Source organism: Parasteatoda tepidariorum, chromosome 1, assembly GCF_982258835.1.
Source record: "Parasteatoda tepidariorum strain Cologne lab strain chromosome 1, Ptep-v5.0, whole genome shotgun sequence".
NCBI classification, from domain to species: domain Eukaryota; kingdom Metazoa; phylum Arthropoda; class Arachnida; order Araneae; family Theridiidae; genus Parasteatoda; species Parasteatoda tepidariorum.
The window spans coordinates 127,930,867-127,956,169 of record NC_141755.1 but is presented as its reverse complement, the minus strand read 5'-3'; the positions used below and the strand labels follow the sequence as shown (position 1 = coordinate 127,956,169).

Sequence of the window (25,303 nt, the reverse complement as noted above, 5' to 3'; positions counted from 1 at the left end):
AAAAATAATGACATAATTTGAATAAAAAGGTTTTGGACAGTTTAAACCGGGGACTAATCCATCCTGTTTTAAATCTTGCCAACTCTGATACAAGCAACATTGAATAGGCTAACAAAAAGGTTAAACCCTGAAATTTTTGCTGTAAGAAATTTTCTCACAATAATTACAGATATTTAGACAAATTAAAATTAGAAAAGGCAGTATTGAACTTTCTAATGAACCAGTTTTTAGATTTCTTTATTCCTTATATTCAATATCTACAATCATTTTAAATTTATATAAGTTCTCTTTACACTTTAAATAAACTATATTGCACTGATTTTTTTTTAAAGATACTTTTAGTTAAAATTTGGTATAAACTTTATGCTTATCAATCACATTGTGAATGAAGGGGGTGGCAAAACTTCAGACATCCTCTGGACCAGGCATTTTTTCACAGTTTCATAACGATGATTGAATTGTAGATTTAAAATAACACTTTAATTATAAATAATAGTTGACAAAATAGACAACAAAAAATTGAGTTTTGACAGAAAAAAAAGTTTTTTTTTTTGTTTTGGAAAATCAATTTGCTTTTCTTATTAACACACATTTACAAAAAAGAAACAAAATTTTTTTAAAAAAAGTTTTGTACTTCTACTTGATCAAGAAAAGTGTATAAATCAATACTAAAAATATGAAACAAATAAGCACATTTCCACAATATCCAGATTTTAACAAGTGTGATTGCAACTCAACCAAAATTTAATTAAAGTAAAATTATGAAATCTAAATTGTGAAGGGAATTTTTTCAGAAACTTTTGCAGTTCCAAATGACACAAAAACCAGATAGATGAATTTATTATTTAATCTAACAGAAAAATCAAATAAACCAACTTTTTCAGCATGAAAAATTCCCTTCGCATCTAATTTTCAATAATCCCATTTTTATTTCAGCCTGGATTACAGAAAGGACATTTAACTTGGACAATAAAAAAAGCAACTTATGTATAACATCTTAATATTTGCCAGGAGCCCACATTTTTTTTTTTAAAGTTAAAAAAAATATCTATGCAGGGGGGAGGGGCAACCAGATAAATCTTTCAGAAACAGTTGTGAAATAGTTATTTAAAAATCATGCCTGCACTCTAATAAAGTCACAGTGACAATTCCAGGGGTGATTGTGAGCCCAACTCAAAAATCCTGAGCATTTCTCGAGCAAAGTCATTAATGATGCATTTCAAAAAATTTATATCTTCATAAATTTAAATCATTGATATTTTAAAAGCATGAAATTCAAAATAAATTATTAGCAGCATCATTTAAATGAATAATTATGCAAAAGTTTACTTTTATCTCCAATCACATCTATTATTCTACCAGAAAAAATATTTACAAATGAATGAGATGCTAAGTATAAATTCTAGTTCTAATATTTCTAAATAAAATATACAAGAACTTTTAGGGATAAATGTGATCGTTGATTTCCTGAAACTCCTAAACCTTGGATTTCCGGAAACTTCCGGATAGCGAAAAATCCTGAAATTCTGCATTTTTTCCGGAGCACAATCATCTCTGTTTATAGAATCGATAAATTTTGATCGTTGCATAACTATTTCATGTAGCAAAAATTGCACAGGGTTACTTTCCATAAGAAATTTCTTGTTCAAGCATAATATCAGGAGGGCTAGCAAACACGCATTGCTCAAAGCACTTTTGAAAAATGATTAAAGATGAAATGATCTTAATCTGAAGCAGGATATGAATGCAGGCCTCTCTATTCACTTAAAAAAAGAAATAAACTACAAAAGTAGTACTTTTAGTTCAATCAGAGAAAGTCAGTTTCCAGGAGAGTGCCCCCCCCCCCCCAATAACCTCAACACCTTTAAAAGTAGTTCATGAATGAACACAATGCTATAATACTGTATGTGCGATTTTTAAAATGGAGTTACCTCAATTTTTGCAAAGAATTTTATGCAACAACTAATTCATGTTAGGTTTCTCAATTGAGGGCACAAAAATCATATCATTTGGAAATCGGTGCCTATCCATAGCAGCCAACATGGATAGGAAAAAATCCAGTAGATTTTACGAAGAATAATAAATTTCATGATAATTGTTGCATAATGTACTAAATATTTTACACATAGGGAATTTTATAGCCATCAAAATAGAAAAAACAGCAATATTTCCCAGTTATGATTGACATTAAACATACTTGAAATGTTATGTATACTCATCATTTCAAAAATGAATAGGCATTCAATTCATCAAAGATAGTTATAAGATTTCTTTCATTCACTTAAAAAGAGAGTTCAAAATAAAATAAACTGAACATTTAGTAACAAAAAAAAAAAAAAGTTTTCAACTGATGTCTATAAAAAAGGTTCGAGTCATTATGTATTAGTAATACTTACTTAAATATTCAAACAAGCAAGTAATAATCTGTACAAAAATTCTATATCAATTGGGATTTTTTAAGGAAACTTATTAAATTTTAGGGAATTTCCTAAAATGTACAAAAACCAGGAGAAACTGGCTAAATTCAGTAGTCCTGTCCAAAACTGTCTTAAAATGTCCAAAACTTATTTACAATTGTTAAAAAAATAAAAGGTTAACTGTTGAACAAGAAACAAAATGAAGACAAGTTTTTGTTTTATTAAAAAAGTTTATTATTTTTAATATTGTATTCATTATCCTTATGGCAAAAAACATAATTTTATCAGTATTAAAAGCATATTTTTAAATGTTTTGTTATTCAATGAATTGTTGAGCTTCCAAAGTTATAAATCTTTTCTTACATTACTTTCCTTTAATAAGTTAAAGCAAATTGTAAAAAAAAAAATATCAAATATTTATTAATATATATATAATTATTATGTGGTGTACAATGGTTACAAATATAGAATTTTTACCTTTTACCAAAGTTCAAGATTTTGGACACTTTAAGACAGTAAAACCCAAGTGATCTGTCTAAAACCAGTTAAGAACGTCTTAAACCCCAACCCTGGATGGTACCCTATGGATAAATTTGCCCATTTTTGGGAGAAAAAAAAAAGAAACAAGTGGAAGCTTGCCCGTAGGCTACGAGTTATATATTTCAAGTGGGTCCCGCTTTTGTGACGCTGTTTGTAAAGATGGGTCCAGGGCAGGGCTCGAAAAAACTCAGAGATTTTATCCGTCCCCGAGGACGACTTGTCTAACAATGTACCCGTCCTCCTTTGAAACTAACCCGTAGCTTCTAAATAAATAAAAATATAATTTTCTCTTATTTATTACTAACATTTATATAAATTGCACAATGAATTAGTAGTTACTAGGATTACATCATACAGTAATAAAAGAAATACTAGGTTACTAATAGTAAAACCTAGTATTTCTTTTATGAAATAATATAAATGAGAAAGATCAAGTTATCTGGAATGTCAATTTATCCGGGGGCAGGGGTCTGTCTAGGTTTTTCTGAAAGGTACCTATTTTGTGAAAATTTAGACATAATTTGTGAAAAATTAAAAATTATATTAAAAAATCAATAGAAAAACATGGTAAAAATATAGATTTATTGTTTCTTAAGGGATACAAAAGTAAAATTTTAAGAAAAAGCATTTTGTGAAACTACCGTTTTTCCTAAAGTTGAATTTGTGAAACTACCGTTTTACCTAAAATTGAATTTGTGAAGGTACCGCTAAACGGTAGTAAATTCGACCTGGACAGACCCCTGGGGGGTACTGCGTTTTTTAAATGAATCAAATTTTACAGAGGCTTCCGCACAGAAATCTGAAAGGGGTTTTCCATTTAGGTGGATGTTCATAATTGTGTTTAACGCTTACGTAATGTGTTCTTTTGTAAGTTCGTTGCTGAAAAGCCCCTTTCAACGGCTGCAGTATTCCCAGACAGAGAAAACATCAATCCACCATGAGCAGTATGTTGCTGTACGGGATTTCTAGATTAGAGGGTCATTTTAGAAGTGAGGCGCGAGACTCTTGTAAGACAACAAAAATTGAAAATATATCACGAACATTAACGTGAAAATGGCCGTCCGCGCGGACGTCGGATTCGAGAGATTTGTTATACGCGGGAAATTTTTGGCCGCCGAGGACGGGTGGTTTTTCGAGCCCTGAGTTCTGATAGGGCCCCTGAAAAGTCTCATTACATTAAGTTTTATTAATCTAACTAATTCATTAACCTAATTATAAAAAAAAGGCGTTAACGACTGAAACATTAATTGGCTCATCACAAGTTGCAGATGATGGAATAATTAGAAGGGTAATAGAAACTCCTTTTCAAATGACCTCATTAATAATTGTTATTTGCTTGTATATGATAAAATTACGCATAATATAAATTCAGGTTTTTATACTCGTATATTCGAATGCTCATCGCCAAGTATTTAAACAATCGATTTGAAAATTATAATCATAGGAAAACGTCAACTGAGAGATGCAAAATTATTGTTTATTACCAAATAACTGAATTCATATTTTACATTTCCAGGGTTGCTGCTCTAATCTGTACATATTACACACAATACATTAAGAGACAACCACTGCGTGAAGTTAGTCTAACTATACTAATTTTAATTGCTGGAAAAGGTACAGCTGAACATACTTAAAACAAATAATGCTATAGTAAATGAAATAGTTAAGTATAGCTGAAATATCATGGTTTAATATCATGAATATCATGGCTGAAATATCATACACCATTTTTTAAAAGACGAAAATAAACAAAATGGAATGGGAAACCTTGATCAAACTCTGACAGTGAAGGTAAAAATCAAAACATTAAAAATGAAAATCCATCTGTTTCCTCCGAGCATTTACCCCAAATAATGCATCGTTCAGAATATGAAAAACTCTCGAAACGAATAATGCACCATAAGTAATTTTGCAGACTATGTCAAAACCTCTATCTTGGGATTCTGGATACAATTTACAGAAGAACGTATCCTTCGGATTAATAACGGATCAGAATTTTTCTAGAACAGAAACAATTATTTTGAGAAACTTACAAATGTTTCAGAGCAGGGGTGCACAACCTTTTTGAGTGAAGGGCCCGCAGGGATATTTAGTGATGTTAGTGGCAAATATGATAATTTTTAAATAAATATTAAGTGTCCTAAGCACTAAATGTTTTTATCAGTCAATTTAACATATTTGCAGAAAATTAAACTTTGTTCCATTTTTCAAAATAATTATTTTATCAAATATATATATACATATACACCAGGGTTGGCAGGTTTTTGACATGTGACAGTTTTTGACGGTTTAAACCATCCGTCACGTCAAAAACCTATATTCATATGTGAAATTTAATTAATACATAAAATTTATATATTTTTTATAAAGGATAGTGTTTCTAAATATGTTCTAGAAAAAATAAATTTAAAATTTTGAAGAAACACTTATATCTTGAATAGTAACCAAAATCTTGTACTTTTGAAAGCTCACATCTTTTGTAATATTATGTATTCATTTTCATGTGTTATTGAAAATCTGCAGTGATATTATTAAGAAATTTATTTATAACCAAATTTAGTGTATAGTATAGATTATACTAAAAATTAGACATTTTTAAAGATAAACATTAGCAGTTTTGTACATTAGACATCTTTTAAAGAAAAATCTTTTTAATATTCTCTTAAATCTTCTTAATAATCTTTTTAACATAAGACAATACAAATCTAAGTGCTTTCTGTTAAATACACAGAGTAGTTAGTGTCGATTTACAGTATATTCAGCCTATTCATTTACTATGCTGAAAATTCAGTTTATCCAAATACTTGTGAATTTCATTTTGCTGAATACTATATAGTTTTGTTGAATATCTAAATATTCAGCTGTTGAATAATTACTTCTTGCTTTCAAGATATGCATTATTTGTATTCTTAATACAAGTGGAGAAAAAAAATTAAGAGGTAAAAATTGTTTTAAAATGATAAGTGTAATAATTATAAATAAATATAATAAACAATATGAATTATATTTATCATTATTCACAAATATAACTACTTTTAAATTCAAATTAACATACTGGATAATAAAGATATTCGGTATAACATTAAATTTTTTTTTTTTTATACACTTGTATCAAGTTTGTATTTATACAACATAACTTGTAAGTTCCTTATAAATATTAGTTATATGTTCCTTATATGTCAAAAATGCATAGTAATAAACTTCTAATTTTCTTAAGTATCAAAAAAAAAAAAATTTTTTTTTTTTTCAAAATATAAATATTTAAACAATTTTTGTGCAAAATTTTTCTGCACATGCATTTGAATATAAATTTCTGAGATTTTAAATTCGTTATTTTACCTTAATTTTAATTAAAAAATATTTTAAAACCTGCTAATTACCTACAGTATAATTAAATTTCAATATAATGCATGGCAACTGTTGGTAGTTTTGAAGTTTATATATTTTCTTGGCAAACTTCAGTTTTTGACGGTTTAAACCAGTATTATACCCTTGTGCCAAAAACCACTTTTTGACGTCAAAAACCCAACCCTGATATACACATAAATAAATTCTAACCAAAAAGAAGCTTTCAGAATGATAGTACAAATAATATAAGCATTTTAGAGTAATATAAATTTGAATTAAATATTTTATTTTATGTTTAAACAAAAACCAAATTAAAAGAAAGTTTTTATTGTGTTCAGAAGTTCCCGCGGGCCACACGTAAGCAGTCGGTGGTCCTTGATTGGCCCCCCAAGTTATGCACTCCTATTTTAGAACATGGGAATAGATTAGGGCACAGACAATGATTTGCTTGACAAGAAAGAATCAGTTAATGGATATAAAGTATTGGGCAGAGAAGTAAAACACGAGATACACACAAAGAAATTCGCTCTTGAAATTTTATATTCGATGTTATATCACAAGGTTACAAAATTTAGAGTTGATACATTGATGAGTCAATTAAAATATCGCTTAAGAGAGCATAAACAAATAAATCATTCGTAAATTTTTTTTTTTTTTTTTTCATTTTTCAAATTTCCATTGCAAAGAATTAATGCTTTACTGTAATAAATTTTACAGATTTCTCTCTAGAAAAACATTTCTCGAATTAACATTTCAAGCACCAGTGAATTAAAATTTCTTTTCTGTAGCAGAGAACGTTTATTCTGCAGACTAAAATTAATTAAAAAAAAATAAGCTAAGAAATATAATGATTCAAGAACTCTATCATGAGCATTGAAAATGTTATCTTGCAGGAAATTGATGACATGAAACTCAAAAAGTATTGTTACCTTAAACTTTCTACTAATAAAAAGGATTAAAAAAAAAAAAAAAAAGTGAAAGGTTTTATTTACTGCACATAAGGTGCAAGTCATAAAATAAGTTCAAAGAAAACATGGAAGATAATAAAGAATAATGCAAAAAGAGAAGAAAAATTAATCTTCCATGTTTTCATACACACAGCCCGCTATAGTGAACCTTCAAAGGACCGAAATTTCGGTTCACCATACCCGAAACAATTTTAACAACCTTTTATATCATACATTATTTAAATAAATGACCCATCTTGCTTTTTATTACTCTTCGTCCTGTTATCTTTAGCTGATGCCTGCCTTTGTTTAGGGATGGAAAAGTGAGATGAAAGTAGCAAATAAGAAAAAATGCTTCATAAAAATCAGTATAAGTATTTATTTCGAAGTAGATATTTCAAAATTATTTTTTTAAAAAATGAAGAAAAATAATCAGTCGAAGTTCATAGTCACTTTTTTAGTTCACTCTACCCACAAAAAATAACATACGTGCATAGCACGACACCGAACATTTCGTTCACTATAGCAGGGAATATATATAATGAAGATTATACTATTTACTAAGACCCATAATGTTAAAGTTGAATTAAGAAAACATAATTAGCAGGGTGTTAACTATAATTTTTCTTTATTAACCCATTGACCTTTCATCAAACTACAAAGCAATGCATAATTTTACAATAAACGAATGAAAAAAAGGACTGTATTGGTTCCTATTGCACATAAGTGGAATAGCATGGAATATTAAAAAAAAGAATACCTATTTTAAAGCAAAGGAAATATTAAATATACATTCTTTATATAATTTTAAAATAATACTAATCATGTTAATAAAAGATCATCATAAAAAAAGAATAGTAAGAGGAATATCAAAAAGAAAATACAACACTAAACGAAATAAACAAATTTAGCAACACACTAAAACTGGATTCGTTACACACGGAGTAATAAATGCAAGGTACTCAGAATTTACCTTTGGCGCAGCAGACATGAAACAGGGTTTAATTCCCTGACAGCTTATTCAAAGAACACTCATTCTAATATTTGAAGAATCCTATAAATATGTTTTCAAATTTTACACACTTCTATCACAGAAATAATAGCAGATGTCTGGTCTCTCCACAGGCAGTGTACGAGAGTGAACGATCGATAGGAGCCGGGTCGACCTTGAAGAAAAACACACTTCTGCGCTTTGGATGCTCCACGTGACCAAGAGCGAATTTTTTTAAAAATCACCCTTAATAAATGATAAAAGGATTGGATAATTCACCTGAGAAAATTATTAAAACTACGCTACGCAGCCCCCAAGTCGAAGTGAAAACAGAAATAGACCGTCTAAAAAGTGCGTTGCTCCCTTTTGGCGATGTGCCGATCATTTTGGCTTTCTTTTTTAAATTTTGAAAATTCTTACAGAGTATCTGCTACATATGACTCATTCCAAAAATTTTTCATGATTTAACGAAGTGACTATTTTCTCCGACAAAAACACAACAATACATTTCAAAAAGCATTATATTGACATGAATTGAAATGATGGGTATAACTAACTAAAACTGCATCTTTTATATTCATAGATTTCAAATTTAAAAAAAAAAGAAAAAAAAAAAAAAAAACAGAGTAAAGAAAGAGCGGAAGTCGTAATATAGCTGAAAAAAATACAAAAACAAATAATTTTCTTTTTTTCTACATAATTATATTTTAAAGGTACTTTTTCTTGTTCATCGGAAAGGATCACTCTTTGGAATAAAAAAAAAATTAACAACGACTGACTTGCTCAGCTAGAATTTTAATTTGATAAAACAGATAAATAATAATAAAAATTCTGAAATCACGGAAGTTTAAAATTTTATTTCGCTCTAGAAATGTTTTTTTCATTCATTTTTTGATAGAACGCCATCATTTTTAAAGAACACGATTAAAAAGTTTTATATTATATGTATTTAAATAAAATATAACCGTGAGTGGATTTTGTTCAGATATTCGAAACACCATGAAATGGGGGGCGGGCCCTAATTTTTAAATACCATTTTAAAAAATAGCTAAAATCATGACAAATTTTGCTCAATACCAACATTTAAAAAATGAAAAGGGCTATCACTAGAAAATATATTGTATAAATCAGTGTTCCAAAAAAAAAAAAAAAAAAAAGAAAGACGAAATAGTGACTAATAATAAAAAAAGTAATCAAACGCAATATGAACTAAAGCATTCCGTAGCATAGACTAGACAACTAGAAATTTTTTTTTTCAAGAAATGCTCAAAATTATTTTTAAAAATTAAGTTCCAGAAACACACTTTGTTAAACGTTGAGAGAGAAAAAAAAAAAAAAAATAATGGAAATGAATCGTACAAGAATAATACGATGAAAGAAAATACACAAACTAATATGTATGAATCGCATCAAAAAACTGTTGGAATAATTTTCATTAAGTTATCACATTGCATCGCATACATTTTTACTAACAACTGAGGAGGAAAAAAAAAAAATTTTTTTTTGTAAACAAACATCAAATTATATTAAACACATATGATTGTATGACATAATGATGATGGTATGACATAATACATAATGATGGTATGACACAAGGGATGATGGCATTACACGATTAACAATTTTTTCTTAACATTCAGAAAAATAACGCGATAATATTGATTTAAATAAATTGCGCGCTTAGTTTCCAGCACACGTGCAGCAAGTTTGAAAATGAAAATAAGACATGAGAAAAATTAGTCTATAAGACACAAAACAGGCAAATGAAAGTCACTTTAAAATGCATAACTAGATAGAAAGCTGAACAGTTAAAAAGAAGGGTGGAAAAAATTTACAGATCTCCACTAGAGAGAAATATTTTTCCTTTTTAAAAAGCAGATTTAATGTTGCAGCTTTGAAAGAATTAACGTTGTAAATTCGTAGGGTGTCCGCCGGTGTTTATTGATAAAGATACACGGGGAAATAATTAAGAGTCCAAAAATGAGAACATTATACATGCTGGTGGAGAGAAGAGGATTTTTATATCTTTCTGGACAATATATTAACAGGTCTTAGAAACGAGGGACTGATCAAGCTACATCACATTACTTTCTTTATAGAAAAGGTTTTAAACGATTGAGCGTCAGATATGATTATATTTAATATATAATTCTTCAAACATTACATAATACACACACACATATACATACATATAATTATAATATATATATTATATATATCAATATATAGTATATATTCAATATATATTATATATATATTCCATTATATATATATAATGGAATTCGCATTGCCGAATCCCGGCAATACGAATTCCACATCCGGCTTGCACCGACCACAGTGCTGACGTGAAATATCCTCAGTGGCAGGCGGGTTAGATAGAGTCCCCTTACCGTCAGGCTGACCGTGGGAGGTTTTCCTCTACATGTAACGCAAATGCGGGTTAGTTCCATTGAAAAGTCCTCCGTAAGGGCAAATTTCTCTCAATACTTGATCCAGGAGTTCCCTGGTCATAATTGGGTCGGCTGTCCAACGACAATTATAAAATAAAAAAAGTAGTATTTATTAATATTAGGAAAATTTTCTACTGATTTTGAAATATAAAAAAATACCCCGCCAATTATTACAGTAAAAAAAAAAAAAAATTTTTTTTTTGAATGCTTATTAATATTATTACATTTAAAAACACTGGGAGACAAGAGCATAGTATTGTTTTTAATTAATAATTCTCGTACTCAAGTGCTCTTTTATTTCACCTCACACATATTTCTGTAATTTCAGCGCAGTAAAACAAGGAAGACAGCGGCTGTATAGATACCCGTTGTATTTTAGATTGTCTGCATTGGGTCAAGAAACACGTTTTTACCCAAAACAGCGAATAGAATAACATTTTTCTGAAGTTGCATCAGGCACTTGCGCACACAATTTTCTTAAAAAATAGAATAGAAAAAAAATTACTTTTTTTTAAGTGGAATATTGTTATTTTAGATGAGTGCAACTGGTGGGCAGAAAAAGGGCGTTTTGTCATCGTTGAACTACTTCCCACTTACTTTATCCAGTTTTTCTTTGAATATTTGGCATCTTATCGCCCTTTTTCCCCCCCCGCTTAACTAAACTGTAGTTTAACTGAAATTTCGCCCAAGAACTGTTATTACAAAAAATTACATACTAAAATAACAACTAAATTTTTTTAAATATAAAATAAGTAACCAAGTCATAGAGCAAATTGAACACATTTTTAATTTTAAAAATGAAAAGTTGCTATGAAAAATAATTAAATAGTAATAATAGAACTATTAAGCACCATTCAAACATTTTTGAAGAAAATTTACTTTTGGAACATTTTACTAACTGTAGAGTAAAAAGTTCTTTTAAATTAGAATAAAAAATGCAATAAATGATTAAATTTGCACATAAAAAAAAAAAAAAAAAAAACTAAGCGAGAGTTTTTATTAAAAACTTTTGAATATTTCTTTTTAGTATAAGACTAATTGAAAATTATTTTCAATGGTACTGATATGTAATATTTATAACTGAAGAACTATTATAAATCAAAAAAGAAATCATGACGTCATTTTAGTTAACTGAAGCTTCCAAACTATGGAATCCAACAATCTAAAAGGATCTCTTTATCATTCATAAAATGAATAAGATTGCTTGGAGAGACTCAGGTTGAATCAATATGTGTACAGCAGCTGATAGAGGCGAAATGATTTGAAAAGTGATGACGTTTATGACCTCCTCCTCTCCCCTTCGCCCTAAGTAAAGATAGCAAGTTGTTCCTCCTATTCCCGAATTGAACACCAAGAAGAATAATCTTAAAAAACGTCACACCTAGAATGTAATCACGTGAGTTATCATTTTAATATTTTATTAACTACATAAAAAAGATCAGTTTTAAGTAACGAAGACGGAACTGTTTAAATGGTTGATTATATAGCCATTAAAATAAATAAATAAACAGCGAACATCAGAAGCTGTGAAACATAAGAATCAGTCAAGCAAATAAAACAGCACGTTCCTACGCTTTATTATTATTATTTGTAAAATAATTCAAAGATTTCGAATTTTAATGGTAAGGATCATGGCGTACTCATTTTAATTTTAAGGATATTTTATAAGCATTCCCATACCCGAGACAATCTGATATTTTTACAAGAATTTGTTTACACTATTTAAATACATCTTGTTGAAGAAAACAAACTGTTCTCAACGTTTATACGAAAGTAAGTTTTTGTTTTTTCCTTTTTAAATTTTCACGAGCGCTGCGACAAAAGCATAAAAAAATAAATATCCCATTCTATACCTTTTAAGAGAAACAAACGGTCAAGCACTTAATGAAAGAATATAACTTACCGTATTAAATCACGCATGACAGAATCGATAAAATGTTTGATAATACCATTGATCCTTCAATAGCGCTAAATAATGAAACTTTTCTTCCAAATATGTTTTTAAAATGAATGGGGAGGGGGAAAAAAACCCGCCAAGCTTGGCATGATCTAGAGATGACAAAGAGGCCAGATGTTTAAAATATTTTCTCAGCCAACTAATTCAATTCCGAGAAGGCAAACGTCATGACAGGAAGCAATATAACAAGCTACATTTTTAAAACCACACATTGACAAACCCCTTTTTTACAATTGCTGGAGGGAAAAAAAATGAGAACAAATAGGAGACAAAATTTATAGTCGGCAGAAACATTTCATTCGTTGAAATCGTCAGAATGCGAGAGAACGATTATTGTGCAGTCGATGTTGTTGAATACGCAATGGATTGTGTCCAAATGAAGCAAGTAAGTTCATGCAATTCAAAATTTCTTTTTATTCAAAAAATTTCATTGAGTAGAAATTAAAATATCCTACGTTCCTGGGCGTATTATATACATATATTAAGCAATTTTAATTTTAGAATACCTCTATTCGATAATAACAAAGTAATGAAAACAATTCGCTCTTGTTTCAACTGCCTCCGGGGGTTCAATAACATTCAAATACCGAAGATTTAATTAATATAAGGGACATCTTTATAGTTTGAAATTTTAAAGCTATGAATTCCTCAAAGAAGCTTATCGACTCTTTTAAAATCACAACAAGAATTAGGCAGCTTCTCCAAAAAAAATAAAAAATAAAATAAAATAAAGGGATAAGAAACGTTTACTTAGCGAAGTAAATTAGAACGCACTTTTTGAAATATAAAGTTCAATTTAAAGTAATCCAAGCCGTAAGCCTACATATAAAATAAAATTTCAAGGATATTTAAAATATTTCGACAATATTAACAAGAAATGGCGTTCGATTTTAAGGTTGGTGTTCAGAAAGGGTGGGAGTAGTGTGTATAAATTACACCTACCTTACTTAAATATATTATAGTTGTGTTTCAGTGTTTAACACATATATTTTATAGAGAGATCTAAAAATTTTAAATTGAAAGAAATGAAAGGACATAAACAAACATTCGTAAGTATATCCTATGGATCTTTTTAACTTATCATGCTCTAATACAATATATATTTTTTCAGAAAACCTCTTAATATCAAGCTTACTCATAAAAAGCCATTCAATTGAGTAGCATAAAACAAACTTAGTTTTCTGCATACTTTGGATATTACAACATATTACTATTCTTTGGGTGTGTGATACAATCAAAAAAATAAATAAATATATCTCAGAGGCATACTTGAACCAGGGGTCTGTCTAGGGTTTTCTGAGAGGTACCTATTTTGTGAAAATTTAGATATCATTTGTGAAAAATTAAAAATTATGTTAAAAAATCAACACAAAAATATGGACTTATGGTTTCTTAAATTTTAAGAAAAAGTATTTTGTGAAACTACCGTTTCTCCTAAAATTGAATTTGTGAAACTACCGTTTTTCCTAAAGTTGAATTTGTGAAGGTACCGCTAAACGGTAGTAAATTCGGCCTGGACAGACCCCTGCGAACAATAATGAAGTTTTGAATTTTCATAACTGTCAACATTAAAGAATGCAGTTTATTATTATTTAAACAGAAAAAGCTAAATTTCAAACCTTAGTTACGATCATGATAATTACACATTTTTTAAATACGGCTCTATTTTCTGCACATGATTGACATTATATTAACTTCAATACATAAACAAAATTTTATTTGCATTTTTATATTCATTTAAGAGAGAGAGAGAGAGTTGCAACATATTTTTGAATAACAATAAAGGCTCAATATGGCTGATCACAAAAGATAACTAATTTAATCTATCCATTCAATTTAATCAAATAGAAAAATCAACTTTAAAAATAGAAAATTCTAAAAAAAAGTTTTAAATGAAATATTCTAAATAAAATAAGAGTTTAATTTTTATTAAGTAATGACGAATTAGTATATTATTAAGCAGTTTACTCTATTAGGAGTAAAATTTCATAATTTAAACTATCAAACTAGCTATAAGTCTAAGAAGAAAAAAATTAATAAGTAAACATAATTTTTATAAATAATATAACAATAAGGAATTCTTTTTTCATAAAATTAATGTTTCAACTAATACTAGCTTGTGATTCACGACTGATCTGGAAGTTAACTGATACGAGAACTGGATCATATATCTTAACTATTATTAAATAAATAATCTCATGAGACTTTTGGGAACTATTTTTGTGCGCTTAAACATGCAGTTTCTGCTGAAGCCAATCACGTTTTTACTCAAGTAATATTATTTTGAGGCAAATAAAAGTTTTGATAGACATTGTATACAATACACTTCACAGATAACATTTGCATTAATTATCATTAGAAGGCATTTACTTACAAGGCCGGCAGCATTCTATAACATACCCATTACAACTAAGGTAAATTCAACGTTTAATTTCTAGTCCTCCTAACACAGAATTTCCACATAAATTTGAAAAACTCCACCTCTAATAGCTTTAGATAAAGATTTCAAATTTTAATTCCAAGTGCATGATTTAGTGAATAACACCGACCGCCGCACCGATTCCTTAAAGCAAACAATGGCTAAACGACAGCAGCGCCATTTCGTCACTTCTCATCCGGGCATCCGACATACGGGAGCCTAATAATAGTTTTCTTTCCCTACCTGTGCAAGGGCATAGAATATAAATATTTAATATTCGTAACTATGGCTGCTCGCAAAACTGAATAGGGAGAAAAATAATAAAATTATTACATAGAAATCTCCATACAAATTAAAAGAAAAAAAAAAAAAAAAAGGAGACGGGTTATATGTGTCTAAAATAGGGAAATAAAAGGCAACCGATTTAGCTACTCGAAAAAGCGGCAATATTTAATTTAGCCTAAAAATAATATGCAGTACACCCCCGGGTCAGAATACATAATTTATGTTCTACGGGCATTGTCAAAAAAAAGAAAGAAAAAAATATTACCATTAAAAGTAATTAATTTTTTTTTAAATTGACAATTTTATCTTTCTAACTAAAATTGCAGAAAAAAGGGACAATAAAGTTTGCAACAAAAAACAGGTGCATTCTAATGTGTGGCAAATATCTGAGATTCAGGATAAATTACATCTAGCATTAGTGCCCAAAATTTTTTTTTTTTTTTCTCATTCGAAAAGTATAACATTCAAAATATATATGTTAAGTACGATATAAACAAAAATAGACGAAAAACAATGGGGGAAAAAAAGCACACACAAGGATAACTATATTAATAGGGGGAAAAAAACAGAATTAAAATTAAACAAATAAAAGTGAACAAAGCGAGTAAAAAATAGCAAAGCTGATTTTTTAAAGAAGCACACTATGGGGGGACAATTCTTTTTTCCAAAACCGATCAGAATTCCTCAAATATCTATAATAAAAAAAAAATTTTTTTTCTTCTATTTCTGACAACATCTTAATAGCAGTCATTAAGGCAGTATTGAAATAAGAATTTGGAACATTGTTAAAATAGTGTCCAACTAAACATTGCAGAACAATATAGGATCACTTAAGAATTTTCGCTAGGGTCTAAAATTTCTTCATAAAAATTATTTCGGCCTCTTTTTTTTTGGGGGGGGGGGGGTTATAAGAACATTATTATTGACTCCGATAATACTTAATATAACGAGCACGGCATATCCCATGAAAAAATGCGAATATTAAATGTACAAAAACTATGTTCCTAACAAGTTAAAAATTACAAGCCTTCCGCTGTTGCAATTTAAATTTTTTTTTTTTTCATGTTTGATTTAAGTGAACAATGTTACTAAAAAAAAAAAAAAGAAAAGAGAGAAGTAATGGAAGTTTTTTCTTCTTTTTTTAAAATTTCTGGTATCAATACAGAAAAGTGACAAACATTTTGTTTCGTTCTAACAATCTTAACCCTAAATGTTTATTTAGCAAACATATATGTAGGCAGGCAGCTAAGTAGTCTTAATTCCTGTGAGAAAAATACCTCTGTTGTGTCTGGAAATTCTGCGGCTTACTTTACTTTAAAAGCGTTTTACGTAGTTTTATTGTATGCTTGGAGGAGGCTACGCCTTCCGACATTATATATATGTTACGGGCAATGTAATTATTTGGTCAGTATTCATAATTCTTAGTTATTATGAATAATGACCATTAAAATTGGGCAATTTGATAAACTTGAATTACTTTACGATAATTTCTCACATTGCCCGGTCATTATAAATACCGCTATTATTTCTTTGGGCACTCTGATTAATTGACAGCAATGGGACAACCACGTGCGTGTGGTGTGATTCTGGCTGGCCAATGTTCACCGGTGAATGTTGACAATCAAATTAGTCGCTTTGGTGAATGTCCGAAATATTTATTACATCCAATTTGATACTAATATATTCGTGGATATAATTACATTTATTCGATATTTTAATACTTACTGACGATAGATTAGAACAAACATCAGTGTTTGGAGTATCGGGCAAATATATACCGGGCAATGGCACTTGACTTTAAAAAAATATCAGTGTAGGGTATACCGGGCAGTGGCACTTGACCTTAAAAAAAAACATCAGTGTAGGGTATACCGGGCAGTGGCACTTGACCTTAAAAAAACATCAGTGTAGGGTATACCGGGCAAATGTATACCGGGCAGTGGCACTTGACCTTAAAAAAACATCAGTGTAGGATATACCGGGGAATGGCACTTAACCAGACCTAGTATGACTAGACCTTTGGTAAATGTCCGAAATATATACTAGGTCTAGTGCCACTTTTGCTATAGTTTAAATATTTAAAAAAAATTTAACAAAGCCTTTGAATCAATTTTAAACTGATACCGAAATTATTGCCTTAAAATTAAAAAATAATAAAAAAAAACTGCGCCAGATAAGAGTAATTGAAGTAGTTGCTTTATACAGTGCATGTGTGGGAAAAAATTTTAAAAAAAAATTATCCAGATGCATCTAAAAGTGGATGAATATCCCAAGACACCCTGTGGCTGTGTGTGACACAAATTGCCCACTTGACTTTTAGCATTATACATAATGATCGGGCAATGTAATAATTGCAACATAATTTATCATTTTGTCATATCCTTTTGGGCACTTTTTAAATTGCCCGGGCATTATAAACAATGCCCAATTATTTACATTGTCCGTGACATATGCATATGTATATACCTGCCTACTTGTACGGTGGCTGGAAAAGATTTTACTAAGTGGTAATAAATGAACAAGTAAAGTTTGAAAGATATTTTAACGATTAAACATTGAAGAGCTAAGTAAGCTAACAAATAGATAATATTTATATATTTTTCAATTATTGATGTGTCGTTGTAGGTTTAAATGTTTTTTTTTTTTTTTTTTTGAAACTTTAAATCGAAGATTTAATACAACAAACTGCTATAATATTGCTACTACTCAGAAGTTTTTTTTCTCAACGGCTGTAGACGTTTGCAGCTACGCATATATATTCCAAATGTTTAAATTAAGAAAAAAATGAATACTGAATTTTTTTTTTACGTCTACATCTTAACGACCGGAATAGTTCACTAATCAAACAATGTATAATTTTGGAGGGGGTTTTGTCCCCCAAAACTACGCCACTATATTAAGATCAACATTTAGTGTAGATCAGCGAGGTTAAAAGCCATTTAATTTTTCCCCCTTGCATCTCGTAAAAACTTATGTTTTTGCAATGTGTCGTTAGTGATTAACGTGTTGAAGTTTTAATGCTAGTTGAAGAGAATACAGTACTAAAGAAAAAACAATAAAATTTAGCTTATTTGCAATTGTAATGGCTTGCTTATATGACTTATTATTTTTTTTCTTTTCTTTCCATCATCCAACCTTGTATTATACTTGTGGCAATAAATTTTATTTTAAGAAATGAGTACCAAAGTTATGATCTTAAATAATAAAAGGTTAAATGTATTTTTGTTAAAGTTTTCTAAAAATTTATTCTTAAATATGCAGATGTTGAAACTATAATCAAGTTAAATTATTTAAAGCATCAGTTCTTATGCTAAATAAAAAAATAAAAAAAATGTTTAAGTTTGGTGACCGCAAAATAATGGGAGTTTTTCAGTGCTCTATTCGTTAAAATTTGATTGGAACAAATTTTTTAAATTTTATTTTGAAGAGAATTCTGAAATAAAATAAAAAGTTTAGTAAATTTTTGGAACAAAAGTTTAGTTTATCAGTCATGACGAGGTTAAGAAAAAAAAAAAAAAAAATGGTTCCTAAAGCAGACTATAAATTACAAAAAATTTTTCCGTTTACTATTTTTTTAAAGAACATTCTATCCTAAAATTGTCTTCATTTTGTGTACTTTTTTTTTTCTTTCTTTTTTTGTATTATTTTCTCCTGATTTTCTATTTGAACCACAAGGAGGCCTGTTTCTGTCATAGATATTTTTCATTTATTGTTCATCATATAACAAACCTAACTTTTGTGAATTTACATATTGCCAGTGGTCTTGTCTTTTGACTTGAAAATAAAATTTTTATCTTAATCTCTAATGTATACATTTCATTTTTGTTGATCTTCTGATTTTTGAAAACTTATTACATGAAAAATTATTTTTTATACTTCGAATCCATTTGAACAAATTATTACTTTGCAAAATTTATATACAAACTCTGGTATTTCACATCTGTATTTCCAAGTATAACAATAGAATCACTTTTCGCATCATAATAGTTTCAGAGATGACGAATACATCCATATATGCGTGTGTACAAACAAACACACACACACACATATATATAATTAGATATGGAATTACGAACATTGGTATCCTACCATCAACAAGATAAATTCCGATAAATTTATCTGAACAAAATTTAACTCCTGATAAAAACTGTAAGGAGACATAAGATTTACGCAGACTACTAGCAAAAAAAAAAAAAAAAAAAAAAAAATCACTCCTTATACTAGAGAACATTTCTTAAAAATCAATGAATGAAGTCTTGACATTTTATAGGGATGGAGAACAATAAAAAATCCCGGCGCCACTGGCTGACCGCGCCTACATACAAACCTATATTTACCCGTCATGCCTCTTCTCTCTCGTCTCTTAGGATCCCACTGCTCTTGGGCATCATCAACATCGCAAGATGGCCTCCTCCGCAGATCAAAAAAACTCACGAGTTGAAGTGGATAGAGGCATACCGAGTCACGTGGGTCCTGAAAAACAATTGCACAGCGGCACAGGTTACAACCTCGTCATTGACAGTGAAGGAGGAGTTTATGGCACAAGGGAACCTTATAACGAAGAAGGTAAATCTCGATTATGCAATAACTCATCCCCGTGATCTGTTCTCTAGTACCTTTCTGAAAGACATTGTTTAATAATAGCAAATATATATGTTACCCATTCTGTTCACCTTCACGTATATAATATTTTTTAATTATAAATTTAATAATTTTTTTCTTTAAATCTAAATATAAAAGAATACATTCGGAGATAACCTCCTGTTCTAAAAAAATATGTGTATACTTCAAATTTTTCTTTTTTAATGTTTACTATTTGGGAGTTACTTTTCATAATATCCATCTGTAATTTTAGCTTTTTTTTTTTTAATTCCCTGAAGCCCTGTAGCAGAATTTTTTCGAGCTATCTGCGACTAATTTCTCTAGCACAAATATCTTTCTGCAAGATACTTTTAATTATAACAAACATGCATGTTACTAATTGAAAGTAACAAATACGCTGTGTTTGCAGAAAAGATTATATAACTTTTTTAAATTGAATAAGTAATCATTTTTTATTTTAATATTATGAATGATATTCTCGCATTTTATTGTGTGAAAAACGCACAAATTATTTGTGCGCTTTTTCAAATAAGTCAATTTTGTAAATAATCATCACAATAAAAAAAAGTAATTAAAAATCATGAAATCCATGGTTGTAATAGCTGAAAAAAAGATCGACGAAGAAATCACGCAAATCGACTCCTCAAATGCGTGTTTCGTTTCGAGATTAAATTATTGTAACAAAAAATATCGGATTTAAAAACTATGGAAAAATCAATAACAGTCAAAAATTCGATAGAATTATAGCCTTAAAAAGTACTCAAATGCACGATTTGTATATTTAAACTCCAAGAGAAAATTAATATCAATAACTGCCGAAAATACAATCGAAAAATTACATCGATTTAAGATAAAATCGGCGCAAATGGAGCAGGTCAAGAAGTGATTATCTAAATGCATGATACAAATATGTGTAAATTTATGCAGAAAAAAAACTTGAAATTTTTCACTTTTCCAAAGAAAAATCTTTCTGGAACGAATATCTGTAACGTTCTGCGACAATATCGCCGTGTCGCTGCTGTTTTGCCACGGGGCCCTGAAGAAAGTAGACGGAAAAAAAAAAAAAAAAAAAAAAAAAAAAAAAAAAATCATGAGCGTTTATGCCACCTGGGATATGCGAGAAAGGCATTTTTTGAATTCTGCAGAAAAAGAAATGTTTATAAAAATTCTGCAGATAAGAAAAAACATAGGTACTTCCAACGATTATGCCAGGGGACTATACAAAATTTAATACTTCTGCCCCCCCCCCCACACTATAATGAACTCGGTTGCAGTGAACGTTACTAATGAAATGTTATTTAACACTAAACATATCATAACCGGGCAAATGACCATTTAAGAACTTAGTCATCAAAAACGCGCTTCTCATCTTATCGTTTTTGCACATTTGATTTCACGACTATTTCTAACAATTATATACAGTTAATAATCTATTATTATTGTATTTAGTTTGTTTCGAATAATACGTGTCGTATACCAATTTCTACCACAACCGGTCATTTGACCGGGAGAACAATTTATTGCTTTATAAGGTTATCGGATCAGAAATGACGATGTCATGCGTGTTCAACGTATTGCATTCAATGAGTTGCATATTTCTGCAAAGACTATTGTCAGAATAACTGTGAATTCAAATTTCAAGAAAGTAAATAAAAATAAATTTTAAATTGGCCTTTTTGTTAATTGGCATTGACATTGTAATTGACATTTTTGTGTCAGAAAAAGTGACAAAAACTAAATGTTTTGGTAAGTAGGCATTAACCTACGAATAAAGGCTAGCCAAAAATAAAAAGTAATAATTTTTTTTTTTTTCTTTCTTTATTGTCATAAGCCAAAACTACTTTTTGACGCCTGTAAAAGAACATTAATCGAAAGGGGAAGGTTTTTCCTTCTTTTTTTAATCTGTAAGTTCTAATACACGTTTTTAATTAACCTTTTAAAAACAGGTAAAATAATTAGAAATAGCAAATAATGTAAAGTGATGATACAAATGAGCGGTTTAATATTTTCAAAATTTATTTTTAAAAATATATATATATATATTTTTAGAAGTTCTGGTGGGGCTTATAGCAGAAGTCAGCTTGTGGACCGCCATTTCAGTGAGTAACTATTAGAGTTGTGTTGGCTTAGGGCAGTGTTTCCCTAACTTATGACTTTTGTGTACCACAAATAAAAAAATGAATGTATTTTTTACCATAAAAAAATTGCACAAAAGTTAAAAATCACAACTGGCTGTTGACACCACTAATTATTAACTGTTAACTCTGCAAGTACCACACTTTGGGAAACACTGGCTTTGGGCAGTGTTTCCCAAACTTATGAATTTTGTGTACCCTTTCTAAATTTTTCGTAACGCTGTATACCCCCAATAAAAAAATGAATGTATTTTTTACTATAAAAAAAAAAAGTTAAAAATCACAACTGGCTGTTGACATCACTAATTATTAACTGTTAACTCTGCAAAAAATAGCCAATAGAAAAATACGTAATCGTAAATTTTCATGGCTAGTTTTGTTTTTAAATAAATTTTTTTTAAATTCTCATATGTTGCCAGATATTTCGCATTAGAACGCGTACCCTAGCTAAACTGTTCCCGTACCCCTGGGGGTACGCGTACCACACTTTGGGAAACACTGGCTTAGGGGATAGAGCGTTGCGTTCGCTTTCCAATAAGGTGGCCCGGGTTCGACTCCAAACGATGACTGGACGATACGAATTCCCCGCCCCACGAAAAATATCCTCAATGGTAGGCGAACTAGAGTCTGCTTTCCATCGGGCTAACTGTGGGTGGTTTCCCTCTCCATGTAACATAAATACAGGTTAGTTCTATCACGATATTTGATCAAAGATTTCCCTTGTCTTTTAAATTGAGTTCAAAATGAAAAGGCTATGGAGTACATTGGTAGTCGTAAATTAAGTCGATTGTTTAACTGCTGTTTTATAATATATACACAATAAATAAAATAATAAAAATTGAGAGAAAAATGATGCATCACCTTAAGAAAATCCGCTTCCCTCATTTTAACTTGATTAACTTTCATTTTAACTTCAAGAATAATGTTAAACAGCTTCTGAGAATACTATCAGAAGTATTATTCTCGATCTTTCTCGTGTGTTATTGCAATTAAAAAAGATTTCAATCGAAAGTAAACGAATGATAATATTAAAAAAACCAGCTATATAATACCTCTGTAGGAATAAAGAAAGGTAAAAGACACTCACATAACACAGTATAAATTTATCAAAATGTGTAATATTATTTCATAACTGAAGTTTATTCTCAAAAATCTTTTAAATTACCCTCTTATACTAATACTATGTGTATATTTTAAAAAGTAATTTTCCCTCATTATCAAAACAAGAGAAGAATTTGAAGTTTACAATTTTCTTACAAAAAAAAAAAAGAGAAGGTATTTGCTTAAAAATTTATAAACATCTCCCCGAAACACACTTTTTCAGAGATTTAACCAGTAGCTACTTTAAATTTAACCAGTCGAAAATAAACCCAACAAAGTAAATATTTGTAATACTAATCTGTATTAAACCTATAATAAACACAGATAATTTTATCAGGGTGTAACTATTTAAACGGTGAATAAATTTTTTTCGAAATAGAATATGAATAAAAAAAGCAGGCTGCCCTTAAAAAAAGCTTAGGGAGAACACTGTACAATAAAATTATTAGAATATATAATAATAGAACTAATATTGATCCTTTTATGTTCCCATAACCTCTGCTACTTGCCTTTGCCCACTTCCATGATGCGAGTCTATGCAAGGCTCACGAAAACTGTGGTGCTGCAGAGGAAGATGAAAACTACATCCAAGGCTGGAGAAAACTTCTTCCTCAAAGTACAAAATGCCTTAGGATTAACAAAAACTTCGAAAGGAATTTTTTAAATTTAAAAGTCAGTACTTCATAATTCATCTAATCCATAACTTTTCTTTTATTTGTCACAAATTTATAAGTTCAAAGAATTTGCCTTCAGACCAAAAAATTTAATGCACACAAAAAAGTTTCCCCAGACATAAACTTGCAACAGATTTTATTTATTAAGTTCGGTTGAACGGAAGTTTCATATCAATAAAAAACAATTGTAAGTTTTGCCTCAGTATTGTGGGTCGCCCAGTTGCGCATAAAAGTTTAGAAACAGTTCAAATTATGAATGCAAATTTTTCAGACCCTTTTCACTTGAAAGCTTTAACAGGCCAACTTTAAAAAAGTTCATAAACAGTGGTAGAAAGAGAAATCTTACATTCAATTGCCTTTGAAATACCATTTTTTAAATTTAAAGCCTAAAAAGTAATGAACGAAATATATAACTTTTAGACATAAATACATTGAAGAACAATACATAGACATGCTATATAAATGGATGATTTCTAAATAGAAATGTAAACATAAAATTTTCTCAAATAAATAAAGATTTTTAAAAATTGGTTGAAATGTATGCTCTATATTTAAAAATCCTAAACAATAATTAAAAGATTTTGTAAACTTTAATGGTTTACAACAGTAAAAATATAGATTTACCAGTGTTGCCATATTTATGCAACAAACTTTGCCATTTAAGTGTAAATGCTAAAAAGTTTTATTTCTTTCTACAGCAATTTTACAATTCCATTCCAGAAAAGCAGGAGAGGTTCAAATAAAAGGAAAGAAATCACATCTTTATTTAGGAATGAATGAAAGAGGAAAAATATATGCAGAGGTAAGTTATTCATTATAAACGATTCATAAGTACAGGTAAGTTATTCATTATACCTTACTCTTTTCAAAGAGCATTCCTATGAAATCAAAGAAAAATAAAACTTTTGTCATAAAACAAGGAACAACAGAATTTACCAGAATATTTCTTAAAATAAAAGCTTCACAGTGGGACAAAGAAAAATTTTTTTTCAGAGAAATCAGGCAGTTACGGGGTTAAGTCAATCCATAAAATTAAACTAAATTATTAATATAAGCTTTTTTAAAATAAGGTACCTATCCCTGCCCTCTCTTTAAAAAAAAAAAAAAAAAAACAATAAAACATGAAAAACCAAGAAAAGAATAATAAAGCCCATTCGGGTTGGGGTTTTCTGGAAAACCCAGGTTTTTTACAACCTTGTGCAGTGATCTCCCAACACTACACCCCTGAATACCAGACTACTTTTAAAAAAGGCAAATTGAAACTAAATATATTTAACTCTACCCAAATGGATACCCGTAAGCTACAATGCAGGGTTGCCACAGTAAAATAAAAAGAACAAAATAGTTGGTTTTAGTAGCCTAAAGCATGAAAATAGTTGCTGAAAACTACAAAAATAGTTGCCTAAAATAATAAAAATTATTCAATAATATGACTAA

General features: G+C 29.4%; 3 protein-coding genes across 10 annotated transcripts in view; 1 reads left to right on the top strand and 2 right to left on the bottom strand.

Annotated features, from left to right (window-relative positions):
* The window catches only part of LOC107436625 (multidrug resistance-associated protein 1), a 158,432-nt gene extending 143,184 nt beyond the window's left edge, over positions 1 to 15,248 (bottom strand). The window contains exon 1 of the mRNA XM_071178175.2: positions 15,025 to 15,248. The gene's annotated coding sequence lies outside the window, so the exon portion shown is untranslated. The remainder of the gene's footprint in view (positions 1 to 15,024) is intronic.
* Ubc10 (ubiquitin conjugating enzyme 10) overlaps positions 1 to 25,303 on the bottom strand; it is a 36,033-nt gene that overhangs the window by 1,997 nt on the left and 8,733 nt on the right. Inside the window, exon 1 of one of the 8 annotated variants that reach the window (XM_016072279.4) lies at positions 19,682 to 19,823. The exons of 3 other annotated variants lie outside the window; for them this stretch is intronic. Coding sequence is in view for 1 of the 5 variants with exons in the window: in XM_016072274.3 (XP_015927760.1) it covers positions 19,692 to 19,698 (7 nt within the window). In the remaining 4 variants the exon portion in view is untranslated. Of the gene's footprint in view, positions 1 to 8,225; positions 8,571 to 12,596; positions 12,830 to 17,079; positions 17,192 to 19,681; positions 19,824 to 25,303 lie in introns of those variants that run through there. 4 more of the 8 variants (XM_016072274.3, XM_087152605.1, XM_071178182.2 and 1 more) reach the window with 4 other exon arrangements.
* The window catches only part of LOC107454928 (fibroblast growth factor 1), a 28,219-nt gene continuing 15,695 nt past the window's right edge, over positions 12,780 to 25,303 (top strand). The window contains exons 1-3 of the mRNA XM_016072272.5: positions 12,780 to 13,035; positions 19,722 to 19,920; positions 24,565 to 24,668. Of these exons, the coding sequence (XP_015927758.2) occupies positions 12,967 to 13,035; positions 19,722 to 19,920; positions 24,565 to 24,668 (372 nt within the window). The 5' untranslated portion in view covers positions 12,780 to 12,966. The remainder of the gene's footprint in view (positions 13,036 to 19,721; positions 19,921 to 24,564; positions 24,669 to 25,303) is intronic.